Source organism: Oncorhynchus tshawytscha, linkage group LG06 (assembly GCF_018296145.1).
Source record: "Oncorhynchus tshawytscha isolate Ot180627B linkage group LG06, Otsh_v2.0, whole genome shotgun sequence".
Lineage (NCBI taxonomy): Eukaryota > Metazoa > Chordata > Actinopteri > Salmoniformes > Salmonidae > Oncorhynchus > Oncorhynchus tshawytscha.
Window position 1 is genome coordinate 21852433 of NC_056434.1, and position 18558 is coordinate 21870990.

The window sequence follows — 18558 nt, forward strand, 5'->3', positions numbered from 1 at the left end:
TAACTCTAATCTTGAATGTTTGTGGGTTCCTCTGTGTGTCTGTCTCAGTGCTCTGTCTCCTGTGGGAAAGGGAAGCGTGCCCGTTATGTCAGCTGTCGGGACGCCCAGGGTGGAGTGGCAGACGAGTCCTACTGTGCCCATCTGCCCCGGCCCCCAGAATCGTCAGCCTGCTTCAGCTCGTGTGGCCAGTGGAGCTCCCGGGAATGGTCTCCTGTATGTTACAGTTGTTGTCATTTTTTAAACCCCATTACTTTTATAAGTATAAATATGTATGAGTAGCTATTATGCCTTTACTACTAAAATAATGCATACCTTATTCAAGTTTTTTTGCTATGCTCTCTGCCCAGTGTTCAGTGATATGACCTTGTGTCTATTGTTTCCCCAGTGTTCAGTGATATGGCCTTGTGTCTATTGTTTCCCCAGTGTTCAGTGATATGACCTTGTGTCTATTGTTTCCCCAGTGTTCAGTGATATGACCTTGTGTCTATTGTTTCCCCAGTGTTCAGTGATATGACCTTGTGTCTATTGTTTCCCCAGTGTTCAGTGATATGACCTTGTGTCTATTGTTTTCCCAGTGTTCAGTGATATGACCTTGTGTTTATTGTTTCCCCAGTGTTCAGTGATATGACCTTGTGTCTATTGTCTCCCCAGTGTTCAGTGATATGACCTTGTGTCTATTGTCTCCCCAGTGTTCAGTGATATGACCTTGTGTCTATTGTTTCCCCAGTGTTCAGTGAAATGGCCTTGTGTCTATTGTTTCCCCAGTGGTCAGTGAAATGGCCTTGTGTCTATTGTTTCCCCAGTGTTCAGTGATATGGCCTTGTGTCTATTGTTTCCCCAGTGGTCAGTGATATGACCTTGTGTCTATTGTTTCCCCAGTGTTCAGTGATATGGCCTTGTGTCTATTGTTTCCCCAGTGTTCAGTGATATGGCCTTGTGTCTATTGTCTCCCCAGTGTTCAGTGATATGACCTTGTGTCTATTGTTTCCCCAGTGTTCAGTGAAATGGCCTTGTGTCTATTGTTTCCCCAGTGGTCAGTGAAATGGCCTTGTGTCTATTGTTTCCCCAGTGTTCAGTGATATGGCCTTGTGTCTATTGTTTCCCCAGTGGTCAGTGATATGACCTTGTGTCTATTGTTTCCCCAGTGTTCAGTGATATGGCCTTGTGTCTATTGTTTCCCCAGTGTTCAGTGATATGGCCTTGTGTCTATTGTTTCCCCAGTGTTCAGTGATATGACCTTGTGTCTATTGTTTCCCCAGTGTTCAGTGATATGACCTTGTGTCTATTGTTTCCCCAGTGTTCAGTGATATGACCTTGTGTCTATTGTTTCCCCAGTGTTCAGTGATATGACCTTGTGTCTATTGTTTCCCCAGTGTTCAGTGATATGACCTTGTGTCTATTGTTTCCCCAGTGTTCAGTGATATGACCTTGTGTCTATTGTTTCCCCAGTGTTCAGTGATATGACCTTGTGTCTATTCTTTCCCCAGTGTTCAGTGACGTGTGGTGTGGGCCAGGCCACCAGGCAGGTGGAATGCAGTAACTACCACCACCAGGTGGATGAGTCATTCTGCGACCAGGACGAGAGGCCCAGCACAGAGCACGAGTGTACGGCCACCCCTTGCCCCTCCGAGTACCGACAGAGGCCCAATGACCAGCCCTACAGCCCCCACAACCCCGCCAGCCACCCGGGCCATGGCAGTTGGAACGTCCCCTCGGCAGACAACCAGTGGAGGACGGGACCCTGGGGAGGAGTATGTACAGAACCATGGGACCAGAGATTGTACACTCACCTGAGTGACCCCTAGTTGTAGGCAATATGGCCGGGGGTCGGGGGGGTCATGATGTTCCACATGGTCAAGAAAAACTTCTGGGACTATGATACCATCTCCATGCACAGCTCTCTCCCTCACCTAATTGTCTGACTGCATATCTGCTGTTCCTCACAAAGTGATCTCTCACTGTATTCACTCAGACAGATAGTAAGGATATGACTAGATTGCAGCTGGTAAGGTAGTATACAGGCTGTGTACAGAGTTGTGTGTGTGTTTCCCTCTGTAACACACTCTGTGTCCCTCCGTAGTGCTCCAGTACGTGTGCAGGGGGCTTCCAGAGGAGGGTGGTAGTGTGTCAGGATGCGGAGGGTCGCAGCACCAGCCATTGTGACCAGAGGGTCAAACCTGCAGAGTCCAAGAGCTGCGACTCAGGACCCTGCCCTCTGTGGAACTACGGCATCTGGGGAGAGGTGAGGGAGAGGCTATACAGACACGCCTGGTGCTCAAATTGATGACGTATGTTGCGCATCTGAGAGACGAGTTGAGACGACTGCCTGAACCGAATCCGTTCGCCTCCACTCGACTCTCGCTGTGCGACATACGTCATCAATTTGGGCACCAGGCGTGTCTGTATAGCCTCTCCCGAGAGGTGAGTACACAGGCACTACAGGGACTATGTACATTCTTAAACAGATCTGCCTCTGTTAAAGCTACAACAATATGGTCCACTACTAAAATACAGATACCCATTTCAGACTCCTGGGCATGTGTCAATAGTCTAAAGTGGCTTCCTTTCCTCTGCACCTCTTGTTCATCTACTCCCGCACTGAAAGAAGAACTATTGAGATATTGTACCAAGCAGCCTGCCTTTAACTCAAACGTCTTGCTAAATACTAAGTTGCCACCCTCTTCTCTTTTCCACTCTCAGTGCACCCAGACGTGTGGCGGAGGCAGGAGGACGCGCCAGGTGGTGTGCCAGCAGCCCAACGGACAGAGACTCAACGACCACAACTGTGACGTCCTGGATAAGCCTCCTGACATGGAGCAGTGCAGCCTGCACCTGTGCCCAGGCAGCACATCCTGGCACCGCCGACCATGGAAGCCGGTACGATAGTACTTCCTCTTCCCATAACTTCTCCTCCTCCTTAACTTCCTCCTTCACTGGGGCGTGTCACCATGAGCCGTGAGTAGACATGGGGGTGTGCTTAAATTACAGGGAGTGTACTTCTGGCCCATCCACTAGCAGCTAGAGGCTAGCGGCTAGCTAACTGTTTTAGCCTATCTGTAGGAGCGTCAATGGAGCACTAGTGTCAGCGCTAGGTTAGGATAGCCCCAGCCCACCCACACTGGGCCATGGAGTGGCATGGTGCTGATTAGAAACAAGGGGAAAAGAGCACACACAGAATGCTGCTCCACATTGGGAATTGTCAGAAACACATGGTTCCCATCTTGGAACTTAGGCTCCAAATGAAAACTATAAATTAGAAGGACAATGTTGTCCAACAATGCCATATATTTGTAGAGGCCAGTGAGTAACTCAAAATATATTTATTTCATATGTGAAGCGTGAAGTAAACGTTTTTTCTGATTTCTGTCTCACCCTGTAACCGAAAGTACACAAGTGTATATTTGTGTATAAGAGTTACCTTTATCAAACAGCAACAAATTACTGTTACTGTATTTTGTGTATGTATCTTTGTACAGTATGATTTTATTTTTAGTGGCTAGGTTTCATAACTGAATATGATATTTAATATTTTACTGGTGCTTTTGGTTGAATCTCTTGCATCTCATGAATAATGACAGTTTGTACAGAGCAACGTACTTTCAAAGCGACAGTTTTACTATTTTTAAAATTATGAAAATATATTTTTTAAGACTCATAAATGAAACGTTAAATGCAGTTTTCAAAATGGTGCCATCCCTCTTAGAATGTTATATTCTAGATCTTTTCACAGTTCTACCATCTCCTCATGTAACAAGGTGTGCTTCTAAAGTTTTAAATAACTGACAATGAATTATAAGTACAAAATAATAAAAAAAAACAGTAACTATAGAATACTATAGATAGTCTAGATATAACACTGTATTTTAGGGTTCAATTTGAAATGCTTAGACACATACAGTTACTGTAGGAAAAAAGCTATAATGCCTATGCAAGGAAATTATCGGGCACAGAAAGTCATGTACAGTAGAAGCTACAAAAGCCAGGCCTTCTACACTTCTGGTATCACAGAATTGAACATTGTACAGGGATCACTGTTCGGCAAAACACTCAACCTCACAATATACTCTCACCCTCACTAGTACATGTGTTGTCATTTTTCTGTCTTGTCGTTAGTGTGTTAGTTGGTCATAGTGGCACAAGTGATTTCAATATTTGTCTTGTATGGTGGGCCCTTTGTCTCTACTGTAAAACTGCACTATAGTACAGGAGACGTTTACATCAAAATGATGTTTACAGTGGGGTTTCTATAGAAACACCAGTCTGCCATTTTTTCAGAAGCCAGCGAATTAGAGCCCTTTTGTCTTTGCCTCTGATAAATTGGCTGTAGGTGCTCTTAACAGATTGACATAACAGTCAATCTGCTAAGTACAAGAGGCACTATAAAGTTGTATTATTGAACTTATTCACGGGTCATACCTGATGTATTTGTAAAGCGTATGTTACATGCCGTATATCAAGATAAATCCGTCTAATATGGTGTACAAATGTCAAACTATGCAATCCAGTTTTTAAAGCTCTACCATTTCACAGTAGATTTACTTCCAATGTGCTTTTCATCTGAAAGTCTGCTCAGAAGATAAAACCAACTGAATTGGCATCCGCTAATCTGAAGCACACAAATACCTCTCTTTTATGATACTGTAGTCATTTGTTGCTGTTTCACTTTTTTCTTGGGCGAGTTTCTACATTTCTGAAGGATTTTTTCATATAAAAGCTATTTATTTGTTTACAATAGTTTATTCATTGTTGCAGCTTTAATGTTGTATTTGTTTCCATTTAGATACATGTAACCCTTGGGTTGAACTATCTGTCATAACCTTCGTAATGCTGTCATCAACCTGACCTGCCATCCCATAACTGCTCCATACATTTCAAAACCTTTCATTACTAACTACTTGCTTGATGGATAGCCAGCCAGTCAACATATATATTATATTATACCCTTCGACAGCATGAAAAACACTAGTACGTGAAACATGGTTTCCCAAAGTGTCATGACATGTGAGACATCAAGGTGCAGTCTTCCTGACACATAGTTCAGGTGAAGTGTTACCAAAATGGCTCTTTGTTTGTGTTGACCGTAAGCTCTCCTGTGAGGTCCACTCTGGGCTCTCTCTCTCGTCTTCTTCCTCCTCCACATTCCTTTGTCTCTGTCTGTCCCAAGACATTCACTTCATCCAAGACTCCTCCTTAGCCTCGCCAGCCCAGTCGCTCTTCGTGTCTCCAACTTTTTTTTACCCAAGGTGCTCAGTGCATTGCTTAGTTTTTTTGTTCAAATGTTTGTTTATCTTTTTCTATTTATTTAGTTCACATTCAAAAATACATAAACATGTTGAAATATCTTTTCCCACTGTAAAAAATATTAAAGAAACAAAGGTTGTGAAATGTGTGTTGTTTTTCAATGTGGCATCATGCTGTAATACTTGGAAAGTGTTGTATTCTTTGGCAATGACATTTGCCCCATAACTTCAAAGTCATATTGTTAAGCATTTACTTTTATGCTCATCACAGTACAGGAAATAGCATCATATGTGCTCTGTATTTTTTGGGGTTTATACCAAATACTGTCTAAAATATATACTACACTGAGCAAAAGTTATTGAGATATAAAGGCCCACATCCTAAATGCTGAACCGTCGCCCAAAAGTTGTACACAGGTCAAACAAACTTCAGACACAAACTTCAAGATAACTGTTTCGGTTGAATTATATCCCTATAGCATTTGTTACACAATATATGATACCTAAAATATTTGTGTATACAGAAAAATATATACCTTTGCAGTTCCTCCTCATGTCTCTATCCAGCTAATCTAAAGCCAGCTATCTGAGTTTTTTAGAATAGCATAAAAGTGTGCTTTATAAAATAGCATAAACAGCATAAATTAAAACCACACAAAATATAATGTAAAACAGACTGCAGGCTTTCTTCATATTGTTATGATGTTTTTTTATCATTTCATTTTGCAAACACTCAAGAGAAAACATACTCCAATTTTGGCACAGGCTGGCACATATATCTGTTTACAATTGTAGTAATAGGGCTATCTCCGTAATGCCTTTGGCTGTAAACCAACAGAGTATTGAGTTTTATTACAAGAATAATTGGAAATTAATCAATGTTGGCAAGTTTGTTATATTTTAAGAGGTCCCAAATCAAAAAAAAATAATTATGTTCATGCAATACTGTTGATGAATTCATTTTTGCCTCTTTTCTGTTGTATTATATCATGCTTTCAAATAGAGGCGATCATTTCAACAGGACAAGTAAAATAAGCAGAGCCAATACCAAAAATAAAAAACTGAAATATAACATTTAAATAAGTCTTCAGACCCTTTACTCAGTACTTTGTTGAAGCAACAAGCTTGTCACACCTGTATTTGGGGAGTTTCTCCCATTCTTCTCTGCAGATCCTCTCAAGCTCTGTCAGGTTGGATGGGGAGCGTCGCTGCACAGCTATTTTCAGGTCTCTCCAGAGATGTTCGATCAGGTTCAAGTCTGGTTCAAGCTCTGGCTGGGCCACTCAAGGACATTCAGAGACTTGTCCTGAAGCCACTCCTGCGTTTGGCTGTGTGCTTAGGGTTGTTGTCCTGTTGGAAGGTGAACCTTCGCCCCAGTCTGAGGTCCTGAGTGCTCTGGAGCAGGTTTTCATCAAGGATCTCTCTTTACTTTGCTCCATTCATCTTTCCCTCGATCCTGACTAGTCTCCCAGTCCCTGCCGCTGAAAAACATCCCCGGCTTCACTGTAGGGATGGTGCCAGGTTTCCGACATAAATTACGCTTGGCCAAAGAGTTCAATCTTGGTTTCATCAGACCAGACAATCTTGTTTCTCATGGTCTGAGAGTCCTTTAGGTGACTTTTGGCAAACTACAAGCAGGCTGTCATGTGACTTTTACTAAGGAGTGGCTTCCATCTGGCCACTCTACCATAAAGGCCTGATTGGTGGAGTGCTGCAGAGATGGTTGTCCTTCTGGAAGGTTCTCCCATCTCCACAGAGGAACTCTGGAGCTCTGTCAGAGTGACCATCGTTTTCTTGGCCACCTCCCTGACCAAGGCCCTTCTCCCCTGGTTGCTCAGTTTGGCCGGGTGACCAGCTCTAGGAAAAGTCTTGGTGGTTCCAAGCGTATTCCATTTAAGAATGATGGAAGCCACTGTGTTTTTGGGGACCTTCAATGATGCAGAAATGTTTTGGTACTCTTCCCCAGATCTGTGCCTCAAAACAATCCTGTCTCGGAGCTCTACCGACAATTCCTTCAACTTCATGGCTTGGTTTTTGCTGTGGGACCTTATATAGAAAGGTGTGTGCTTTTCCCAAATCATGTCCAATGAATTGAATTTAACACAGGTGGACTCCAATCAAGTTGTAGAAACATCTCAAAGATGATCAATGTAAACAAATGCACCTGAGCTCAATTTCGAGTCTCATAGCAAAGGGTCTGAATAGGAAAGGAAAGGAAAGGGGGATACCTAGTCAGTGAATACTTATGTAAATAAGGTATTTCTGTTTCTTTAATAAATTTGCTAAAATTTCTAAAAACCTGTTTTCGCTTTGTCATTATGGGGTATTGTGTGTAGATTGATGAAGATTTTTTTTAAATCGATTTTAGAATAAGGCTGTAATGTAACAAAATGTGCAAAACGTCAAGGGGTCTGAATACTTTCCTAATGCATTGTACTGTATGTTGGCATGTTTCATAAAGTGATTTGCTTTCTCAAGTAGCAGTTATATGGGTTGAATCTTGGACTTACCTGGTCATGGACTTACCTGGTGAGATGATTAGGGTATCTTGTGGCATTCTTCAGTCAGGGTTTGTCCAATAGAACAATCAAGCAATATAAGCATTAACTGATTCCAAAGAGAATAACTCACCAAAGACAGAAAATAATTGAAATTTATTGCACAGATTTTGTTATTCAAACACAGTTTGGGAGCAGTAGTAGTTCCACACAAAATAGAAATAGCAACAATGGTAACATCATTAAGTAATGTTGATTGCTTTAAAAACAGCTGCAACCCTTTTTGGGGTGAAGCAGAACTAACCAACAATAATGTGATGAATTGAACACTCCAACATTTTAGTAATTTATGCCTATTTGTTGCTTATAAACACAATTTCCTGCAGTTAGTGGGGGAGTCCCAATGAGAGCGATCTTTGTTGACGTGACCCTGAACGAAAGACATTTGTTAAAATGACAACAACATAAACATATTTGTTTAAAATGACAACAACATAAACATTTTTGACTTTGGCCTGAGGCAAATTCCCTAAACCTGTCACCCTGGGGTCAGATGGTAGTAACATCATTGAGTTTGTGTTTTCTGATCCAGCCCATATGCCGGTGTAGCACTGATCAACTGGACTAGCTAGGACTTGGAGACTTGGAGGTTCCCTCAGTCTCAGTTCTTCAAGCATGGTTCTTGTCATAGGTTGGAAACCAGAGCAGGATGCTAATGTTACATTTGGTCCCTGTTAGTGGTGGTTTATTCATTAAGCCAAACCAAATTATGCAATTGATGAGTTGTATTGGTCAGTATACTTGTAGGATTGGGCATGTTCGGAGGGTTAAGGCTTTGGAGGCACCAAACCAGATTCTGCTTCAAGATGTTATCTGAGGCATCAACATCTTTGGACAGAAGTATAGCTTTGACAGCAGCAACAAAGTCTGTATCGAAAGGCCAAACAGTTGGAAAACATGGAGGACAGACAAAACATATATCAAAATAAGTCTCATTTTTTTCATTATTACATTTCCTGTCTGTTTTAAATCAAAGTCATTTGTTTTTGTCCCAGGATTTGATTAAAAAACAACTGTAATATTAGTATGCTCTCCATCAACATTGATGTGTCCAAGATTTATTTCTTGCAATTTAGAGAGCAATGAAATAATGCTGCCTTGCCTCAATAGAAACAAATGACAGAGAAAAGACACGGCTTGTATACAAAGATTGATTTGTTTTTATCCCAGATTGCCCAACAAAACACACACATTTCTTAACGTTTGGCTGAGAGAGAACTATACAAGATATTTATGTAGTACATATGGAACATAAATATTAAGTGTCAGCGATGGAGAGTCTTTCATCTAAACCAGTGAACCCTCCTGCCTATATAGACATCTGCGATCAAGCACGGTTGATGTCAAACTTCAAAGTTTGATATATATTTGGCTCTATGTGGCCTAGTCCTGTACATTAAAGCCTCATTTAGACATAGCCACTAATGCAGTCTCAGTGACGGAGGATGATGACATAAAATGGCAGGAGTTGACTCGCGACCACAAAGAAACTGGATACAGAGCAGAGCAAGTGGAGAGAGAGTGGGGAAAAGATTGAGAGACTAGTTTAGGCAGATTTTTGTTTCACTGGTGCTACAGCTGGGGATGGATGCAGGGGGATAAAATAAGTAGAGATCTGGAAGCGTTTAAACTAGGCTTTCCCTGGCTCGTCCAATGATCGGGAACAGGTCCTCAACTGGCATTGCAACGCATCTGAGAGAAAGGTCTCTAAAGCTTATGGGGTGAATCCTCTCTGAAATGGGACTTCAATGCATGTTCCTCTCACCTCGTCTCTACTGGAGATTATTCATGTTGGGGCCTGTTGGTGGCTGTCATGTTGATGTACCTTGGTAGTCGGACTGTACAAACTCTTCATATTTGTCTACATTTTTTTTCTCCCCAAACTTGGTTCAGTGGGAAAAGTGTTTGAGGTTGCCCTAGAAGAACGTGGTAACCCACTCAAAATACGATATCTCCCTAGAAAGTAGAGCTTATTACTTTTTACTTCACATCTTACCAAGACACCCTACACCGCTGCTTTCTTGTGTGGCGTCAGTTAGCAGTGCAGTAGACAGTGTATTACTCTTTATATGAAGACTTCCAGGCTCTACCTTTACTGATGTGGGTCCTGTACTGCACGTTCCACATTGGCTACCTGGCTGGCAGGTCTGTTTCTACTTGTGCATCTGTCTCTCAGAGCTTTATGGCCGCTGGTTCACAGATGGTGAAGACATTCCAGCAAGTCAATGTCTGAGCCTACAGTACTCATCGATGTTACATATTCAGCCCCAACGTCTCCCTCCCATCCTTTTGTGATTAAACGACACCGCCATTTACATCACGCAATGTTCAGTCCTCTTATATCATCCTCCAGCGTCAGATCCGCCAGAGTAAATTTCAAGCACAAACTAATTTTGTCAATGAGGTCTGGAGACTCCGGATCACGGATCGAACCTGGGTCTGTAGTGACGCCTCTAGCACTGCAATGCAGGGCCTTAAACCGCCGCGCCACTCAGAATAATGACAGAATAATGATATAGTCCTATTAAAAAATATAGTATATACTCAAACCACCCAGGGAACCGGCCCATGGGCTGTATGTTTGACACCCGTCTAGGATCTGAAAATATACAGTGTGGCTACATGAAGCAGTCGTTGGTGGGCAAATATTATATCTGATGTGCTAGAAGCCAAGGAATTATAGTTGCCTTTGACTTTGTAGTCAATGCTATTACCTAACTTGTTTTCCTTCTACTGTTAAGGACAGAGTTATTCTCAAGGCTTAACACCATTTTTGGAATCCACTGAGCCCAGCTGCAGATTGTACATTGTTGCACATCTTCAAAGAGTGGTATAGTGGGTGTGAAATCAAAGGTAGATAGCATATCAGGCTTGTGAAACACACCAGCAACACACAACAATTTCACCCCCATAACAGCCCCATAAAAAGACAGAGGTGTAAACAGAGGGTTCAAATTGGAGGAATGTGTTAATGAGACACACACGGGCAGGTGTTGAAGATCAACCACCTCTAAATTACAAACAATCTAACAACAATGTGATCGTCCCATCATACAATATTTTGGGCAACATTTTCTTGTGTCTCTTTGATATCTGTACTGTAGCTTTTTGGTTGGCCAAGGTCAAGGTCGTTGGTGTCTTACGATGCAATTCTGTTATGGGAACCCAGGATGAACAATGCTGTAAGACAAACATTAGCTGTACCCCATATATATAGCCAAGTTATCGTTACTCGTTGTGTATTTATTCCTTGTGTTATCATTTTTTTCTATCATTTTTCTCTGCGTTGATGGGAAGGGCCCGTAGGTAAGCATTTCACTGTTAGTCTACACTTGTTGTTTACGAAGCATGTGGCAAATAACATTTGATTTTATTTATTTATTTTAAAAGAACACTATGTCTTTGGCTTTGGTTGTGAACTCGTCACTAGGATAAATGACACTAGAGTTTGGGTCTTGACAGCTTAACAGTGAAGTGGTGTTGAGTAAGAAGAAGATGGAATTTGCCAGGAATAGGGACTCTTGGAAGCTCTTGGAAATCCTGGGCCAAAGGTCACTTTAGAATCTCATGCATTGTTCCGTCTTTTTAGTTCTGCTGTCCGAAATCAGGTTCACTTTCCTGGTCTGGCAAAGCTTTATGAGACAAAAGCATTGTACTCAATGAAGCACCAATGGAGTTTTTCTGGAGTGGGACATGGAAATGGATCTTGGTTCCAGCTGAATGTTTGGACAGGTAGAAAAACTGGTTGTTTTTGTCATTCCCGAAAGTTGACTTATGGTTTGCTCAGTTCATCTTTTCTGAGTGGTGTTGACTTAAAAAGAGAATAGTGTTGGGGAAACTTAATATGCCCTTTTAGGATTGTTTATTTGAGTTTCTAGCCATGGCAGAGGCACAGTTTGGCACCAACTACACAGTTGAGTTTAGTCGACTGCTTTCATTTTCCATCACAAGCAGCCTTAAGCTCTTGTAGTGAACATTTTGTCAACTTTGTTAATTAACACAGACCAATATTTATTTAGACTTTGCAATATCCTTTTCAATCGTCATTACCCTTACAATAAACTCCATGGTGACGCCAATAAGAAATGTCCCTATTTTTTACCTTCGGTATCTAAATATACTTATGACATTGGTTTGTGCCAACTCTTTTGTGAGGAAATCCTATTTGCGAGTTAATACCAATTCATTTCAGTTAATACAGCCTACTTACTCGTGTAGTAATTGTCTAATGATATCTCTTTGACCACTGATGTCTGGATGCCAGATTTGGACCACGTTGGCCAGGGTTAGACTGGACTGTATTAGTGCTAGTATGAGGTGTTGCTTAATGTTTCTTCCCATGCATGGAGATGATCAGGCCTGTGTGTGGCTATTTTGGCCTTGAGGATGAACGATCTATGACTCTGACATTCCTCCGCCCCACGGTGTTCTGCTCTTACCAGCTTTTCCCACGTCGACAGCATGTGTTGTTTTGACTTCTGTCTTTGAAACTTCCTTGCAAAACAGGACCTTGAACAGAAAAAGCATCCTGTGATAGCTCTCTGGCCATATGTCTTAGCCTCCCTCACTCTCTGAGCTCTGCAAACATCTTCTTACATTTTTTTCCCCCTCATTGACACTGATAAAGGTGTAATAACATCAGTGTAATAATCAGTGTAATGAACTGAAATAATATCAGTGGAACAACATCAGAGGAATAAGCTGTAATACAATCTATCAGTGTATCTTGTTCACTAATATCACTTGGTCCTTGGAAAATGAGAACATATTGAGTTGTTAGGAGGATCATAAACCTAGATTATCTTCAATATGACTTCGATCATCTTTTTTTGAAGCTGTTGACAATTTCTATACATAGTATTTGAGTATCAGTTTGCTAGTACAGAGTGTAATATTCTGGACAACCTTCACACAATCGTGAGTTTGTTCTTGCTCCAGAAACGTCGCTACTAAAGAAATTAGACAGTGCCTTTTAAGGTTTGAAAACATCTGACAAACATTCCAAGTGAACTATCAATTGAAAGTGAGTTGTTCTACAGGGATTTCTGTGTTCTTTCTGTTCAAGTTGCATATGTTGTGGCGTAGTCGCATTGGCTGAACTACAGGTCATTCCAAGGTCTCAAAAGTTACCAAATAGCGTGGTCTCTCTTTGCTTAAACGCTTCCATGTGTCCATTAGCTTACCTGTCCTCTGTGATGGAATGGGCGGATGTCATCATATAATTGCAGCCTGCCATGCCTAGACAAAGACACGCTCTTATGAATAGCGTGGAAATAGAAAAAATACATAACCTGTCAATATTCTTGATGCATCTCACATTTCAGTATAGTCTACCAAAGTCCATTTAAGTATCAATCTTTGCGATCATTGAAATAAAAAAATCCAGCTCCATGTCTATTTACCTACAAGTACAACAAGCTGTTTTATAGTATGGTCTTAATAGCACAGAGAATAAACATGAATTAGCTGGATTTGGTTTGGCAATAAATGAAGTGAACTGTTCCAGAACCCTGAAACACTAGCAAAGCAGGAATACAGTGGAAAGAAGAAGAAAAGGCACAAGCTGCTTAGCTGTTAGCACAATGCAGTAACCGGCCAAACATGTCTTATCTCTGTCTGTGTACTGTAATACATCTCCCGTTCTGATTGAAAAACTTTGTTAAACAAAACCGTGTTACTGGGGTGGCTTTCAGGCAACGATTTCATTCCGTCTTCTAAAGTAATCCATGTTATTTCTCGATGAAATTCACTGGCTGATACTAGAATTAACCCACCTAATCATGTGAAATGAATTGCTGTTACAACTTGGGAGAGCACATCTGTCTCGAGAGAAAGTCATTTTTCATGCGGCTTATATATTATTTTTTATTTTTCAACAAAGTTTTAATAGTAATAATACATGTATATGCAACTTAGAAGATACTTTTATCCAGTGTGACTTACAGTACAGTAAATGGATACATTTAAGTGGCTAAGTGTTTGTAATCCCCATATACAGTTTCAGTGAATGTGACCTTGAGTCTTCCCCCCCCCCATTTATATTGTTAGAGATCCCCACACTGTAGTATTTACTGTAGTAACATGCATTACCAGCCTTGTAACCCTTCATTAGTCATATTTATTTATTTATTTATTTACTCATTTACTAAATTCTCCAAATGAAAATCACTATCTTTTGCCCTCAGTATGTTAGTTAGCAGACCAGCAGCTATTCATGGTAAAGGCAATTGAGCAGTTGAAGCTTAGTAAGAGGAGAGTTGACTTACCTGATCCAGTGTTGAGTAGAGTGAGGCAGCAGCCTAGCCTGGTAGTAGAGTTTAGAGTGGAGGGGTTGGTCGGTTCCCAGGGCCTTGCCCTCCTCCTGCACTGCTCAGCTCAGCTCTCAGAGGTTGTTCTTTGGCCCCATGCGCTGTGCCGGTTTTCTGCTTTACTTCTACGTTACCAGCCTTGATTAACTAATGGCTGACAGATAAGGCTGCCTGGCTGTGGAGAGGGAGGAGCACGCCGACTAATAATGTCTTCTCCCCACTGTTAAACAGGCAGCAGATACAGTTCAGCTGAGTAGCACTGCCTGTATGGCTGTGGTTTCCTTTCTTCCTCCTGCTCTTTTTTATTTTCCTATTTTTTCTTCTTCAATGACAGCAGTAAGGAGGGGCTAACACCCCCTCTATCGCCCCTACTGTACATGTCTGCCTGTCTCCGTTCCTGTCTGAAGTGGAGGGAGCAGTGTTATCATTTTTGAGTGAGCGTGCTGCGGGTATAAGAAACTGCCATGTTTAGGATCAGTCAGTCAACGCAGGGCAGCTTTGATGTCTCCTAGTCAGCTGGGCTGAGCCCTGTGTTTAAAATGCCTTTGTAATTACAATGTGTATAATATACTGTACAGTGCCAACTCAAGCACTGCCCTCACCACAGTAAAGAAGAGAAGATAGCAGGAGGTGCCTCTGTCTAAATGGTTCAAATGGGTACTCTGGCAGAGTGAACTCACCAAGTGTTGCACAAACGTGTCTCTCTGATTGCTTGAATGCTTCTCCTCCATTAGTGGAACTTCACATCCTATGCCCACAGCTCCTGTTGTCCAAACCTAAAAAGGGACCAGCTTTTGTTAGAATTCAATACAGTATGTCTAAAATAAATCTTCCTTAAATAATTCCATCACAGCACAGTAAGTCCAATAGAGTGTACTATCTATGGCCACCACAAGTTTACCATTTTGATGTTATGCAACATTCTGAGATCATAATTAAGGGACAATACAATATTATGTTTATTATCTGGGCTGGAAAATATGCTAAGACAAAACAAGAGTTCTCCACGTCTTGTTGTACTTTATTCCAATACCCCATTTTAGAGTGGCTTTGTGTAATGGGGCTCACTCGCTCACTGAGAGTACAGCAGAAATTGCTGGTTCTCTAACTGCTGTTTGTACTCATAAAGACGGAAGAGTCTAGAATATTTTTGTCCATTGACCGACCTTCGTCTCAGGCATAGGGCTTTCTGAAGACTCATCAGGATCTCTCTGCTTTTTATTTGTTGTGTTCTTGTTTTCTCTGTAGCTTTCCTGAAGCATTGTACAGCTTATTGAAACCATATGATTGTCTAGCCATATGTATGCATCCAGGTCTTTTAGCTTTGTGAGTTTTCTCTCTCCTGGGCTTGTGTGTGTGTGTCTCTCTCTAGTTTGTGCCATGTACAGGATGTACACGTTAAACAGGGGAGTGCATTCAAACCTGGGTGTTCACTGGATGCTTTACAGATATCCATGTTATGATTAGTTTATCCAAAAGTGGTTTATAGCTTGTTCACTTGGCCATGAGATGCAATAACATATCATGTGTGTTCATCTCAACTCATACACTGAAGACGCTATATTGAGCAAAGCACCGTGTTGGATACTTTTATACATTTTATAATGTCTTTTCTAGTACATTTTCATTGATTCTTGTGGTGTTTATACTCTTTTAGACAATTTAATTTGGCTCACTATTCTTTCATGTGTTAGAGAGGGAACCTCCTCAGGAGTAAGCTAAGTAGTGGGCTAACCGTGACCATTGAAACCATTAACCATCAAATCATTACAAGCAGGCTCTCAATGCGCTACACAAAACAGGACATTGGATGGTTAAGTACTTTGTCTCTCTTCATTCATATAAAGTTCTAAACTGATTGACATGTTGTACTTTCGCAGAACTTGAGCAGCGGGTATAAGCATGGTTTCAAAAAGTGTTGTTGGAAAAGAGATTCACTAGAATCTCTGCACTCACTGTCTCCATTTTGTTTTATCCCCCTGTTCTGTCTCTCTAGTGTTCTGTGAGCTGTGGCCGGGGGACCAAGCAGCGGGAGATAACCTGTGTTTACCAAAACCAAACCCAAATAGAGGAAGAGCACTGCAGTCATCTGTCACGTCCCCGGGCACAGAAGGCCTGCCGAGCCCAGGGATGCCCCAGCTGGAAGGCCAACAGGTGGCGCAAGGTATGTGTCATTCACCACCCCGTCCCCACACACTCTCCAAATACCCCCAGGCCCCTTGGAGGGACCACACCACCCGCCCCTCTCTAATGCTAACAGTCACCTCTAGCCGCTGGGACGCCAACGCAAACACAGTCAAGGGCTTCCCAGTGTCCCCAGATAGTAGAACATATAAAGTACTGTACACACTGAGCACCTGTCCAATCACTGAGCAGTTTATATACTCTTGTACCAAACGTCCTTCCGATGTGAGTTAAACACCACAGGCTACATTTACATAACTGTTTATGCAATGCACCATACTTGTATACTTGTGAGAGGAAATGTTATGGGAATCCAATGAAGCTTGTGCTGTGCATTCGCTCTCTCTCCTGGGCTTGACTAGTTATCATGCTAGTTCCTTTACATTTCTTGCACTCTTTTCAAAACAGCAGTGGCTAGTTGCCCAGTGCCTTTTGGGTGCATTTTCCTGCACCAATGCAGCATGCTGGACAAAGGTTTTAACATGCAACTGACACTTCTAAAAAATCACAAATGCAAGAAGGTACCTACTTTCTACAGACAGACAGATCCCACTGGGCACAAACTTGTTGAATCAATGTTTCAATGTAATTTGTCAACTGTTTGTAACGTGGAATCTATATGAAAAATACATTGGATTTGCAAAAAGTCGTCAATGTTTTTGTTTTGAGAGTCAAATTTCAACCACAGAATGATATCATCATGGTAACACATATTCAACATAGACAAACCTTGTATAAATATGTTGAATTTGTACCTTTAAATAACGTCAGATCTTCAACGTTATATCCACTATCAGAAGAAAAACAATAGACTGGGCAGCACCTCCTACTGGAGAGCTGATGTATCTACAGCGACCCATTTGGTCTCCCATCCCATTTAATGAAGTCCAGCCCAGCTTTAATATTTGTCACTGACTACTGCCAGTGTGCTATTGTGACAATGATTATTGAGAGATCTCTTAACTAAATAGATTCACTGTAGCTAAGAGGATCATTACAAAGGGTAGGTTTTACAGAGCAAATGAAATGTAGCCATACTCTCTCTATAAATCCTATTTCATCAATGATACTATTTAGGCCTATATAACATTTGCGAAGTCATCGTCAGCTATTGTTTCAATTCAAACCAGGGTTCAACTAAACATAGACAATACATATAAGACTAGTGTTTCACGCTTTGGTTGATGTCAAATTTAGTCTTCAAGTTAATAAGGAATATGTTGGATTTACATCTCCATTTCAACCAAAAATCTAAATGAAAGAAAATGACTAAATCAAATCAAACTTTATTTAAAGTGCAGTTAAAGTTTGATTTGATTTAGTCCTTTAGCAGTGCTAGGAGACAGGAAATCCATGAGCCCAAATGTATCACAAGGCCACCAGAGAGTAAAGGAGATGGAGGTGGAGGGAGCTTTGTCATGTTCTGACAAGTTGTCCAGAGCAGAGGAAGGAGTAGTTGTCTGTCTGTAAGTGGTGACTGTTTAACAGTCTGATGGCCTGGAGATAGAAGCTGTTTATCAGTCTCTCGGTCCCAGCTTTGATGCGCCTTTACTGTCTCCGCCTTCTAGATGGTAGCAGGGTGAACAGGCCTTCCTGTGACACCAGGTGCTGTAGATGTCCTGACAGGCGGGCAGTGTGCCCCCGGTGATGCATTGGGCTGACTGCACCACCCCCTGGAGAGCCTTGCAGTTGTGGACATTGCAATTGTCATACCAGGCAGTGATACAGCCCGACAGCATGCTCTCTATGGTGCATCTGTAGAAGTTTGTGAGGGGCCAAGACAAATTTCTTCAGCCTCCTGAGGTTGAAGAGGAATTGTGGCTTGTTCTTCACCACCGTGTCTGTTTGAATGGACCATTTCAGTTTGTCATTGATGTGCAAGCTGAGGAACTTGAAGCTTTTCACCCTGTCTACTGCGTTCCCATCGGAGAGTAGCAATCAATGGTCAAGAGGGCTCGATGTGCGAGTAGCATAGGAGATGTGTTGATAGAACTTCAATAGCGTTTTCCTCAGATTTCCTTTATTAAAGGCCCCAGCTACAATAAATGCAGCCTCAGGATATGCGGTTTCCAGTTTGCACAAAGTCCAGTGTAGTTCCTTGAGAGCCGTCCCTGTGTCTGCTTGGGTGGGAAAATACACAACCATGACAATGCCCGAAGAAAATTATTTTGGGAGGTAATGCTGTAATTCTCTCACTCTATCAGGCCCCCTGAAGATGTACAGTATTTAAGTAATGTTTCTGTTGGACACAACATGGAGAGCAAAGAG

General features: G+C 41.7%; 1 protein-coding gene and 1 long non-coding RNA gene across 3 annotated transcripts in view; one reads left to right on the forward strand and one right to left on the reverse strand.

Annotated features, from left to right (window-relative positions):
- Window positions 1-18558, forward strand: part of LOC112252238 (A disintegrin and metalloproteinase with thrombospondin motifs 20-like) — a 144499-nt gene that overhangs the window by 102115 nt on the left and 23826 nt on the right. For both annotated transcript variants that reach the window (XM_024423301.2, XM_042323074.1), the window contains 5 exons: window positions 49-213; window positions 1488-1751; window positions 2081-2242; window positions 2701-2877; window positions 16103-16270. In XM_024423301.2, the coding sequence (XP_024279069.1) occupies window positions 49-213; window positions 1488-1751; window positions 2081-2242; window positions 2701-2877; window positions 16103-16270 (936 nt within the window). The remainder of the gene's footprint in view (window positions 1-48; window positions 214-1487; window positions 1752-2080; window positions 2243-2700; window positions 2878-16102; window positions 16271-18558) is intronic.
- LOC112252239 lies at window positions 7876-14481 on the reverse strand. The gene is made up of 3 exons (XR_002953819.2): window positions 14065-14481; window positions 12982-13053; window positions 7876-12307 (listed from the first exon to the last, which is right to left on the reverse strand). It is a non-coding gene; the product is annotated as an uncharacterized LOC112252239 (long non-coding RNA).